General features: G+C 41.5%; 2 protein-coding genes across 4 annotated transcripts in view; both read left to right on the top strand.

Moving 5' to 3' along the window:
• Positions 1-7,441, top strand: part of rab11fip3 (RAB11 family interacting protein 3 (class II)) — a 30,408-nt gene extending 22,967 nt beyond the window's left edge. For 2 of the 3 annotated variants that reach the window (XM_014008188.1, XM_014008191.1), the window contains 9 exons: positions 549-686; positions 2,540-2,575; positions 2,688-2,781; positions 2,876-3,120; positions 3,362-3,443; positions 3,569-3,706; positions 3,821-3,976; positions 4,101-4,241; positions 4,321-7,441. In XM_014008188.1, the coding sequence (XP_013863642.1) occupies positions 549-686; positions 2,540-2,575; positions 2,688-2,781; positions 2,876-3,120; positions 3,362-3,443; positions 3,569-3,706; positions 3,821-3,976; positions 4,101-4,241; positions 4,321-4,434 (1,144 nt within the window). In that variant the 3' untranslated portion in view covers positions 4,435-7,441. The remainder of the gene's footprint in view (positions 1-548; positions 687-2,539; positions 2,576-2,687; positions 2,782-2,875; positions 3,121-3,361; positions 3,444-3,568; positions 3,707-3,820; positions 3,977-4,100; positions 4,242-4,320) is intronic. The other variant, XM_014008189.1, reaches the window with a different exon arrangement.
• Positions 7,442-8,264: 823 nt separating this feature from the next.
• Positions 8,265-12,510, top strand: part of telo2 (TEL2, telomere maintenance 2, homolog (S. cerevisiae)) — a gene marked incomplete in the record, with an annotated part of 10,141 nt that continues 5,895 nt past the window's right edge. Inside the window, 9 exon segments of the mRNA XM_014008193.1 lie at positions 8,265-8,359; positions 8,619-8,986; positions 9,060-9,337; positions 9,906-9,974; positions 10,844-10,991; positions 11,090-11,192; positions 11,277-11,345; positions 11,428-11,569; positions 11,848-11,984. Coding sequence (XP_013863647.1) covers positions 8,646-8,986; positions 9,060-9,337; positions 9,906-9,974; positions 10,844-10,991; positions 11,090-11,192; positions 11,277-11,345; positions 11,428-11,569; positions 11,848-11,984 — 1,287 coding nt within the window.

Genomic DNA, 12,510 nt, shown 5'->3' on the forward strand with positions numbered 1-12,510 from the left:
ACACACACACACACACACACATACATATACACACGTCGCTGTAGGCATCGTTTAGCAAAGTGTTCCTTTGCAGCTTTGGGAGAAAGTGACTCAGTGTGACTGTGTATGGCCATGAAGTGACCCTCGGTCCTGTCCTGCAAAGCAGTTTTATTTTCTGCCTACGTAAACACAAACCTGCCCGGTTTTCATTAATTCAGCACTGAACGGTCTGCTCAAAGTGTACAGACTCCCAACAGAGTTATAAACAATTATTTGTTGTTTTGCTTTGGGTTGGATCAGTTTCATCTGGACTTGTCTGTACTGTAGGTTTTCAAAGCTCATCCGAAAAGACAAAAGTGGTAAAAATATAAGCCACTGCTCACTTTTAATGTTATTAGAATACATCTTGCATCAACAGCGCAGCCTGCTTCACYTTACTGTTTCAAACTCCTCTGTGGATTTCACAAGAGCCTCCTGCACCCCACTTCCTTCTTGTCCATCACTCACCACAACTGCACCTTTTTTCCTCCTTGTCTTTTTTCTTTTCTTTTCTTCTCCCCTCTTTCCAGTGCACCTGCTTCTCTCCCTGACTGCTTTCAGAGCTTCCTCAGGGAGGAGGCGCTGGACTTTTTCTGTAGCCAGTGTCACAAACAAATAAGTCGCCTCGAAGATCTGTCCGCTCGCCTCAATTTCCTAGAGATGACTAGGTAACACGTCATGCACGGCCCCGCTCTGTTTACAAGCTGCCTGAATGTGTTTGCAGTGCTGATTAGATACAGTATCGCACGTTCTCACAATGTGTGCACGCTGCTGGTTTGCAAACATGCTGTGTGTTTTTGTTCGCTTGCAGTTCTAATGTGTGTCTGTCTTAAGCTTGTTTTGTTTGTTGTTGTCCTCCCAGAGTTCCTGGTTTTCCCTCCTCTGCCTTCTGTTTGTGTTTTTAGATGCAGTGTTAGCAGGTTTGTGTATTACGAGGGGGGGAGGGGGGAACATGACTTGTTATAGAGTTATCTCATTAGATTTTCACAGAACATGTCAGATTTAATTAAAATTGAATAAGTTTGAGTGATGATTGCTGTAGGTTATTTTTTATGTTTTGTATTAGGTTGTTGCGGAAAAGCCTTTTGAGAGTTGAACATTTCAAAGGACTTGTATTGAAACAGACTTGCTGATCTGGGATTAAAGACCATTAGCAGTATTACACAAACTTAGTAACTAATCGGCTTAAAACGATTTCCGATCGTGTTATTTAAGAGAAAAAACACCAGGGCACAATTTAGCACTACTTTATTTTTAATGAGAAGTTAAAAATGTGTAAGTTTCTATTAAAGGGATCCCTGATTAGTTGTAACATTAGACTTTATTTGATCAACATTTATTTTAACTGTAAAATAAAGACTAAAAATACTGTAGGCTGTTTAGTTTTGTAAATTTTTAAAAATATATTTTAACACGGATGGAGCCATTTTATTTACACGCAAAGCATTCTGGGTAAATGATGACATGAACTAGGTCATTGGTGTGAGGCTTCTAGGGAGCTGGATCCACCCTGAAGGTTAATCTTGGACAATATCTGATGATCGACTCTTTTAAATGAAACCAGAGAGCGTTGACAGAGAGGAGAAGGTAGAAATGACTCAGCCTGTGACTGAAAATATGGATGGAGGACAACAGAGCTGCTTCATGGAAGAAGAACCTCAGCTTAGCCTGTTAGCTTTAGCGTTAGCGCCAATGCTATATTGCCTTATATGTATTAGCTCGGCGCTAGAGTGACAAGCTAAACTGAGGTCCTCCATCCATATTTTCAGTTGCAGGCTGAGTCATTTTTGTGTTCCCCTCTCTGTCATGTGGATGGAGGACCTCAGTGATGAGAGGAGAATGTGTAGCGCTGAGCTAATACATATATATGGTGATAGCGTCGAGGCTAAAGCTAACAGACTAAGCTGAGGTTCTTCTTCCATGAAGCAGCTCTGTTGTCCTCCATCCATATTTTCAGTTACATGCTGAGTCATTTCTACCTTCTCCTCTCTGTCAACGCTCTCTGGTTTCATTTAAGAGTCGATCATCAGATATTGTCCAAGATTAACCTTCAGAGTGGATATAGCTCGCTAGCAGCCTCGCATCAATGACCTATCCAAACCATCATTTACCCAGAATGCTTTGCATGTAAATAAAATGGCCCCGTCCGTGTAACATATTTTTAAAATTTTAGTTTAAAAATGATAAAAGCTGAACATCCTACAGTATTTTTAGTCTTTATTTTACAGTTAAAATATATGTTTATTATATGTTTATTAAATAAAGTCTAATGTTACAACTAATCATGGATCCCTTTAACAATCTGTTGAGCCAAACTGATCCAACATCAGCTCTCTGTGGAGACAAAACACCTCTGTGTGTGTGTTAGACTGCTGTGTGTGTCCATTTCTTGTAGTTTCAATATAAATCTAAGACTTTGTTGGCTAGATAAACGTGACTCAGGTATTRAGGAGGAATACCAGGAGAGTCTCTCCTCGTCTCTTTTCTCTTCCTGATCCTTTTTCCTGTTCTTCTCCTGCAGTGCTGGGAAAAGGTTGTCCAGTAAGAAGGTGGCAAGGTACGTTCAAAACAAGACTTCTCGTTTTATTGGAAAGCACTTGAAATTCTTCTACAAATGGAAGTGTGTTTGAAATTAGATTTTTATGTTCTTTCTTCCACTCTGCACTCAGACACCTCCTGCAGAACAGCTCGATGACGCTGGACACCATGAGCGACTTGACGCGGGACATCCTGGAGCTGGCCGACAACGACATCACCGACAAGGTGGGCGAGCCGGCGTTTCCCCGAGCCGTCGGTTATCGCGGCGAAGAAGGTTTTCCAAAAGTGTCAGCTGTGACATGTCGACTTCTGCCTCCAGGTGCTGCTCCTCGAGCGTCGGGTGGCGGAGCTGGAGAAGGAGTCGGAGGCCTCGGGAGAGCAGCACGCACGGCTGCGCCAGGAGAACCTTCAGCTGGTGCACCGGGCCAACGCCCTGGAGGAGCAGCTGAAGGAGCAGGAGCTCCAAGCCGACGAGGAGCTCCAGCAGGAAACCCGGCGGCACAAAGAGGCTCTGAGCAAGCTGGAGCGAGAGAAGGAGCTGGAGCTGGAGAACCTACAGGCCAGGTGAGAAGATCAGGAGGCAGCAGGTGATTAATTTATTTATTTTAGAAGCACTGTGGCTGCACAAATTCAGTCTGTGCTGATGTTTGTTTTATGTATTTATTTATTTATTGGCCTTATTTGACAATGACTCCATACTGCCACCATCTGGCATCAAAACAACTTTTCTTTTAATCAGTAAACAGGACAAATCTGTGTAGTGTGCTTTTGTTCAAGTCATGAGAGACTGATTTTTGTTTCTCAGGTTGCAACAGCTCGATGATGAGAACAGTGAACTGAGGTCCTGCGTTCCCTGCCTTCGAGCAAACATAGAAAGACTAGAGGAGGTGAACTTGATCACATCAAGTCTGATTTTTCTTTTCTCACTTCACTTGCTGTCTGCCCTTCTGTTGTCTCCTCGCTCGCTTTTAAAGCCAGTTCTTACCCCAGCTTTGTGTCTGTGTGTTCGCAGGAGAAGAGAAAGCTTCAGGATGAGGTGGAAACAGTTTCAGATAGGTTGCAGGACGAGACGGAATCGCGCCGGAAGATGGCYGACAAGCTGAGTCACGAGCGACACCAGAACCAGAAGGAGAAGGAGAACACTCAGGAGGTGGGATTGGTTTGTCTGCGAAAAAAAAAACCCAACAAATTAAATATAAATCTGCTTTAAATGTCTTTCCTAACTTTCCTCTTCCTCACCTCCTTTGATGCGTTTGCACATCAGGTTATTGAAGATCTGCGTAAACAGTTGGAGCACCTGCAGCTGTACAAGCTGGAGGCGGAAGCAAAGAGAGGCCGTACTCCCGGAGCGGGGCTGCAGGAGTATCAGACCCGAACCCGTGAAGCAGAGCTGGAGCAGGAGATCAAAAGACTCAAACAGGTTGGAAGCACGATCCCGCTTCTCCACACCTCTAATCTTGTTGGGGTTTTTTTTTTCTGGGCAGTTTTTTCACTCCAGCCTGCTTTGTTTTCTAATCTAACACGAACTGATTGGATGTTTTCAGGACAACCGTTCTCTGAAGGAGCAGAATGACGAGTTAAACGGACAGATAATCAACCTGAGCATCCAGGGAGCCAAGAATCTGATGTCCGCTTCGTTCTCCGACTCCCTGGCAGCTGAGATCAACTCTGTGTCTCGTGCTGAGGTAAAGCTTTTTGTCAGTTCAGTTTACACTTGTTACATCAGCTGCGTTTCCTCTGACCTTCTGCTTCTTCCTCTTCTAGTTGATGGAGGCTGTTCACAAACAGGAGGAAATCAACTACAGACTCCAGGACTACATTGACAAAATCATTGTRGCCATCATGGAGTCCAACCCTTCAATCCTGGAGGTCAAATAGACCTCATCCAGCCAGAGGGWCCACCTGCTCTCACTCTGCAGACTCTCAAATATAAATACACACATACTCAACACCTGGCCAGAGGAAGAGGACATAGAAAGGATGTAAAAATCCAAATATCCTTTTGGAATCAAACAACTCGCCCAGTATTCTTTGAGAAAAGATGARTTCTAGATTTCTAAGAAGTCCGTGGCTGTCGATGGGAAAATAAGCTGCTTCTTATTTGAGTTTGAGTTTCTGTGTTCGCTCTCCTAAAAGCACTTGGGTTCTGGTGACTTCCATGTTTTTGGCTAGAGGGATCCAAGTCCCCCCTCCCCTCCCCCCACCCCGTCAGTGAGTGAATGCAGGAGTCTGCGTAAAGTAGAAAACATTTCCCAGAAACGTGTCAGCCTTCGATTGAGCTTCTGAAGAAGAAGGTTCTCCGATGATTCACTGATCCTACCGACGCCTGGGTTCAGTCTGCATCAGGAGGGAGGGGGGTGYGTGGGCTGCTGCCACTCGGACCGTGCTGAATCGTGTTTTAATCACAAACCGTATGAAGCGCCGGCSAGCGGCGCGAGGGGAAGTTTAACGTTTTTTAAAAAGCGTTTCGTGCTGCTCTTTCATCGTCATTCCAGGGAACCCAAGTGAGGGACCGTCTGGAGGGTTTTGTTTGCGTGCGTGACTCTGACATTTTCTTTCTTTTTTTCCTTTTTTTTTAAGCAACACACTTATTTTGTGGGGCAAGTTAAAGAAGTGGCTGGGGTTCTTATTTGCATCGCGGTTTCTTATGTTTTTAATTTTTACGATGAAACAGGGTCCTGGGTCTGAGGTGGGCTGGAAAAGCACTACACTTCCAAACATATCTCGTTTAACTCACACGAAACAATCTTGTTCACAGAGAGTAGGAATCTCTCCTGGAAATTCYTTTCCAAGTACGGCCCACCTGACTCCAGCATCCTCTTGCTGAGTGAAATAAGGAAGCGTACCTGATGTATTGTGTTGTTTTGGCCCAGCGCACGTAATTTATTGTCTGTTAAACTGTCGTTGCAACTGAAATGCTGGCATTTGATGAGTTGTATGTGAGGAAACGAACAGTTGTACTTTGCACTGTGTTTTGACTTCATTGTTGTTTCTGTTAGTTTATTGTGAAGGGATCAAGTCATGAATGAGGGTCGTTATTTGGATGAGTGTGCCCCCTTGTGAATCACGCTACTATAACGCCATATTTATTCAACATGGCAACAAATAATCCTGCAGGTATGGTTTTTTTTAAGGTTGGCTTCATTTTATTGTTTTTTTTTTTCCCTCAGCCAGTTTGGGAAGGCATGGCAAACCTTTTGTAGCAATAATGCTTGGCTAGAAAATTGTGGAGGGAAACTGAACAAACCTGCGCCTCATTGCTTCTCTCTAAGGATATATAAACTATTCCAGACTAATGGGTGCCGTGCGACTAACTCTTCTGGACACTGATGCAGACCTGGATGTTGGAACTTCCTGTCAGATTCATCAACGCTCAAGTTATTTCYAAATGGCGTGGCGTTCAGTGGCATCAGTATCCCACAAATTCCTGTTTTTTTTTTGTTTGTTTTTTTTCTCCCCTGTCTCCTGCCTCAGATCYTTTATTCACCTGCCGCTCTGTGGGGAAAAATGGCCTTGGATGTAAATGATGTAAAGATTTTTGTACACTCATTCTAGATTCTAGGTATTTTTATAATCACAAGAGGGGAAAGAGAATTTTTCCCCCCCTGATCCTACACAGAGGGAATACAAAATGTCAGCTGCCTGTACTCTTCTTTAGCATGTAGCGTGTACAGTATCTGTCAGGGTTCTTCACTTTTAAAAAAGATATTTATTCAGCGTTAACTCACTGGTCTTCTGTAGACAAATGGATTCACAAAAAGGGATAAATCGCACTAATTARATCTGGGAGAATTCAYTGAAAGGTGACAGTTTTAAAGTTTGTCTGTGGTTGTCGCACCTTGAATATGACCTGCTCAGAACGGTGATTTGTTGAGGTCTTTACTCTCTTCCATAACGCTGATGTTGCTTCGACCTGTTCAGGGCGGTGGTTCGGATGTGGCAAAGTCTGCACTTTGGACTGTTGTCTTCCCAGATGGAGTCGGATGCTGCATGGATACAGATTTATTTTATTRTCTCTCTCCACTTGCTGGGCAAATCTCACACTGTCCGCATCCATCAGTGGAGTTGTTGAAACTTTCACAGCCAGCTTAAAGGTTYTCCTTTCATATTTCTTTACAATATGGCACGTGGACAAAGCAGACAGATTCTGCTTAAATCTTTCTAATTCGTTGACAGATATTTTGACCAAACAAAGCTGGTAATGATACCTATCAGACAAACCACAGAGCTGTATGCAGTTTGCACTTTAACCTGATATAATTTCAGCTTTTGAATTCTAGTTTAAAAAAAAAAAAAGACCAAAGATGGATGTTTAGAATTTGGATCTGTCAGCGATCACGCTTTGGATTACACTTTAGCTGCTCTCACCCTGAGAGGAAGTCAGAAACTGGCCTGCTAGTCTCAACACTGTGCCTCCGTCTCAAACTTAGCCTCTGAACTAACCTGATAATGAGCCCCGAGGAAAAAGGCACTGGCTGTGGCCGTTGCTTTGTTTTAAAATATACATTGACACCTAAATTGTAAAAATGAATTGTCTTTTTTTGTTTGTTTGTTTGTTTCACACACTCACTTCCGGTGTCCAAAAGAAAGTTGGCTCCAGGCACGAGCATCACTATTGTCATGGTGCACAKCTTGCCTTTAGGTGACACGGGAAGATTTAAAAAGTCTATTGTAGAAAAGAGAATCTGTACATCTTAAATTTATTCCTATTTTCACATATAAATGTATAAATTATTACAGTAATGGGTACTGCTGTATATTTTTTGAAGCGCCCCAAAGTGATCAAATCTTAATTGTTACAAGGGAAATGTGTTAATGTAAAAAGAGGAAAATTTACAGGTAAGAAGTGGAAATAAGAGTAGAATAAATAAATGGAATAAAAGTACTCGTGTGTGGTTGTCTGATTTCTTTAATGTTTATCTAAAATTTAAGTATTTATTAGAAAGTGTGATTTTTACAAGTTTCCTGTTCACATTATGACACATCATGGTTATAAATCATATTTTTCACTTTTGTCTGATATTAATTCAATTCAATTCAAAAATACTTTATTGATCCCAGAGGGAAATTAGGTAATATACATTAAAATTAATACGGCTGCTCACAAGAGTTCAACTTGAAGAAAATCCCGGGTTTCCTATGGTTTTGTTTGCTCACCGGCTTCAGTGCACTTTTAGCGCCACCTGCCGGTTAAGAATTGATCTGCACYCACTGCGAGGCTGACGGACTTGACTTGAACCTCCTTGTCTGAAAAGTGACGCAGCGCCGTCTGCTGGATGATTGTGAGAACTACAGGTGCAAATCTGAATCTGGATTACTCGGTTTTTAAATTTTATGAATATCTCATTTATTGATATATTTGTAGACAGTTATGATACAGTATTTTTGTTAACATTTCAGTTTAAATATTTTCCCACACATTGATAAATAATGAGTAATCTATTTTACAAAAAATAAGGTCAAAGTAAATGTCGACTACTTTTAACTGTTAATTATAGTCATGTTGCTCTGAATTAAAAAAAAAAACAGTTCGACATATTGCCACTTGGAATTTTTTTTTTTTTTTACAAATGTTACAATTCTATATTAGCTTTTTTCTTTTTAGTTTTAAACTCGTGTGTAAAATAATCTAGTTGTTGACAAATTTACAAACACTAGCTTCTTGAATGCCTCAGCGGACCGACACACCCGGAACTAAATATTGTTTCTCCTGCACCTTGCGGTCTTATTTTGTTGAAACACAACAGCGAACCAATAGGCGCTGTAGCGTCAAGTTTGTCCAGTGAACATTAAATCTTACCAGGTAAAGACTTTATTATTATAACATTGACTGTACGCTACATCTCTAACAGTTGCGTTATTGTTTTGTTTAAGTAAAGTTTAACTTTAATGTATTTATCAAACTAATAAATCAAGCTACATTTTAGTTTCTTGGTTAGCTTAACCGGTGTTGAATACATGATTTGGTGCGACTATGTTTTTCCCCACTTACAGTCGACAAACACTTCTAGTATTTAGTTATATTGTGTTTTTTATGTGTAAATGTGTTTATTTTGTGCCAGGTATGCTAGCTGCTACCTTTTGTAATCATGGAATCAGTTTCGACAAATGCAGAGATTCGACTAACGGTGGCCCAGTCTTTCCGGACTCTCACTTCATCCACGGACTGCAAAGACATTATTGCCACTCTCCAGGCCCTCGTGTCATATTTGGACGATGGAGCAGAGAGTAAAACCACATCAGCTGAGCGGGAAGAGTTCAGGAGAGCTCACTACAGTCGCACTCTTCAGTTCCTGGTCAGCAACATCCAGGCAGACTGGCTGTGGAGCCTCTCAGCCGCACATCGCGCAGAGTTGTGGGATAATTGGTTTCTTAAAGGCCCTCCTGATCAGGCGCTGTTAGTGCTGATGGATGCAATAACCGAACTGAGGTGAGATGAGCCTGTTAATAGAAGTGTTGCTTGTTTTTGTTACCGCCTTCTAATGCTGATCGTCTCCGCACAGACCATCGACAAGTCTGGACCACCTGGTCGGTATCACTGAGAAGTTCCTTCAGAGTGGCCGTCTTGCTGAGCTGCTGTGGTCTTACTGTGTGCAGTCAGCTTCCTCAGACTCCCCGCAGCTCAGAGAGACTCTGCTGGGTCGAATAAGCGCGCTCCCAGAYATCATGGCCAACAAGTTACATCCCGACATCAGACCTTGTTTCCTCCCTCAGCAGTACTACCCACTGCTGGCCTCAGAGATGCTCGCTGCGCTGGAGAGAACCTGCCACGCCCTCAGAGGTTAGTGTGTGAAAATATGGGACCCATCACATCAAATCAGGCATTAAGTCAAAATGAACTCCCCACATTTTCATATTTCTGTGTTTTAAGCTACATTTTGATACCTGGATGAACACTGAGATATGACTTACTGTGATTTGTGTTTTTAATCACAATAATACATTAATGTTCGGTCTGAATCCTATTTTTAGGTTATTCTAACCTCAAACAGTATGTGGATGTTGAGATTTCCCAGCTGGAAAGAAACAAAAGCTTTCCTAGCTCACAGGGAAAGTATCAAAAATATAAGGTGTTTTTGTTCAAAATCATTTTTGTTGTTGTTGTTGTTGCCCAAGAAACTGCTTAAGGTTAAATTTCGGATAATTCACTCAAATGATACACTAATAAAACATTTATTCAATTATATTTTGACTAAATGCAATTATTTTAAATGTTTTACTCAAAACACTATCTGCCTATTTCTCTACATACCACTTTGGGTCTTAATCTTCGGTACGATGTGATGGGTCACAGATATTGTATAATCCATTCAGTCTGCTTTTGTGTCACTTTTTATCCTCATTCTTAGATGGCACTGACTGTTCTTTGAGTTTTGTGGCTCAAACACTTGGAAAAGTGTGTATCCAGGGGCACAGTGGTGAGTTTACACCTATTTATTCAAATCTGTAAAGATAATAGGGCTGGGTTGGGCAATATTGGTAAAAAAAAATAATCACAACTAATTCTGGTATTTAGCCGATAACAATTAATTTGACAGCTAATCCCCTTGAGTCCCTGGACACCCTTATGTCCKRGTCACATGACTAATTTAGTGGGAAAGATTTGCTCTTCATAAAAATCTGTTCCAAATTGTGTAAAAATAACAGACTTCAGGCTATAATCCATTAAAATTTTTCTGACKATTAATTGCACACGATACGATAATGCCCAACCCTACTGTGTATTGATTTGGTGATATGATGTATATATCAGGACACAGGGGTCACAATATGATATTTTGGGATGTACTGTGATACTGTAAGCAAGGTGATATATTGCCATTATTTTCTCCAAAAGACTCTAACTTTAAAAAACTCAGAACAAAGAGCAGACCATGCATTACTTGCATCAAACCTGATGAAATTCAGTTTGTTCATGCAATCAGAAAAACACTGAACAACAAATGAGAACTGCATTTGGATTTCACGTTTCGTCCTACAATATCCAGCCTTATTTAAAAATTGATACAGTGCTTTTGAGAATCGAAACAGTATCAAGAAATGAAATATTGTGATATTTCAGCATTTCATTCTTTCTCACATCCCTAACAGATAATACAAAACATTCAGCATTTGTTTAGTGTTTCTTTTTATAATGTCACATATTCATGTTTCCTGGTAATAAACAAATTGATTTTAATGAGCTAACGTTAAATTGGTCAAACATTTCACGAGGGCCACCTTTTAATAAGGAATGAAGCTGTTGCTGCTTGCTGTATATGTTCTGACCTGGAACCGTTTCCTCCAGGCTCAGTTCTGGCGCTGATGGCTCCCAGACTGTGTGTGTGCACGCGCTCAGACATGCTGTGGCGGAGGGTTTGCTGGAAGCTGCTGGAGAGCGTTCCTCAGCGGTGGATGGAGAGTGTTCTCACGGGGCTGGTGCAGGCTGTCCGCGGGTTCGTTGGTCAAGCTGGGCCAGCTGAACGGATTTTACAAAGAAACATTAGTTCCATTTATTAAAACATTTTTCATTATTGTTGTGGTTTTTTTCCAGACCTGACACTTTGGGACGAATCATTGGAAATCTTGTGTTGACCAATAAAAAAGCTCAGTTTGTCATGACTCACAAACTGCTGTTACTACAATATAAATACGAGGTAATGCAGAGAGTTGTCGTGTTGCAGTGAATGATGTGTGCCAGAAATATGAAGGGTGTGTTTTCTGTTGTGTATCATGTCCAGACTCCAGCCTTGAGAACTGTACTGGGTTACCTCGCTGCAGACAGGGATCGAAGGCCACTTCTCATTCAGGTTTGTGCGCCAGCCCAAGTTGTATAAATAAAGCATATGCTGTTTTTGTTTTGTTTCAACATACTTGTGTGTGTGTTTCCAGGCTATACGGTCTTTGTCGCAGGCCTGGGCTAACCCCAGTGCCATCAGACACACTCCTCTAGAGCAGCAGCTTTATGTGAGTAAAGCCTTGCTGCTGAGTGTGAGTCTGCTGAAGGACTCTGAGCTGCAGGAGCTGCGTTCAGGTACAACAAAACCAAACACTGCAAATATAATGCAAGGAGTAGTTGTTTGTAAAAACTGTTTTTGCTCTTTAAAATGTTAACGCCTGTAAGATTGTGAACCGTCAAGCTGTCTTGTATTAACGTTTTTACAGTCGTCTTCTAAACGAGCTGAAGGTTTTGATAAATGAGTAGTTAAAATAGCACAAAGTATGCAAAATAATTAGACTGCAAAACGTGCAGGGGAAAAACAACAGTGTGAGTCAGTTTTGTGCAGAGTGCTTGTGTTGTGTGTTTTTCAGAGCTCCTTCAGTGTATGCTGGGTGGCATGCAGAGCCACCTGGACAGCAGTGTGCCGCGGGTCAGAAAGATGGGCATGGTGGTTGGAGAGTGTCTGAGCTCCCGGATGGATTTCAAAGGAGCTGCTCTTAAATTTGAGGTCAGAGTTTGCTGCAGATCTTTAGCTAATGAGTAGTGATGAGCCATTTGCAGCTGAGGATCGCACTCATGTATCGACAAAAACAACCCACTGTTTCACAAGGATTGTATCGAAGCTCGATTCGTTTGGCAGTAGTCCTGTGATTATTGTCGTCTGAAGCTTCAAAAGTGCCGAAGTTAGGTCCCTGCTTTGGGACTGGATTCAAAAGTTTATGAGGAAGTAAATCATCGGCCCAATTGGTGGTGTGCTTCGGTGACAAATGAGCGACCAATTTATAGCGAAACACTGGGTCAGACAACCTTTTCTGTTTAGTTTACCAGTTTATAAACCCTTTTAAAACAAGAAAAGTAAAAAAAAAACTAGTTGAATAAATAGAATCAGAGGCAGAGAACTGATAGTGGAAGCGTCATTCTGAACTGTTGTGAAATAGTTAAGATTTTTATTTATTAAAGGGATCCACGATTAGTTGTAACATTAGACTTTGTTTAATAAACATATATTTTAACTGTAAAATAAAGACTAAAAA

The sequence above is a fragment of the Austrofundulus limnaeus genome, unplaced genomic scaffold (assembly GCF_001266775.1).
Source record: "Austrofundulus limnaeus strain Quisiro unplaced genomic scaffold, Austrofundulus_limnaeus-1.0 Scaffold48, whole genome shotgun sequence".
In the NCBI taxonomy this organism is placed as follows: Eukaryota; Metazoa; Chordata; class Actinopteri; order Cyprinodontiformes; family Rivulidae; genus Austrofundulus; species Austrofundulus limnaeus.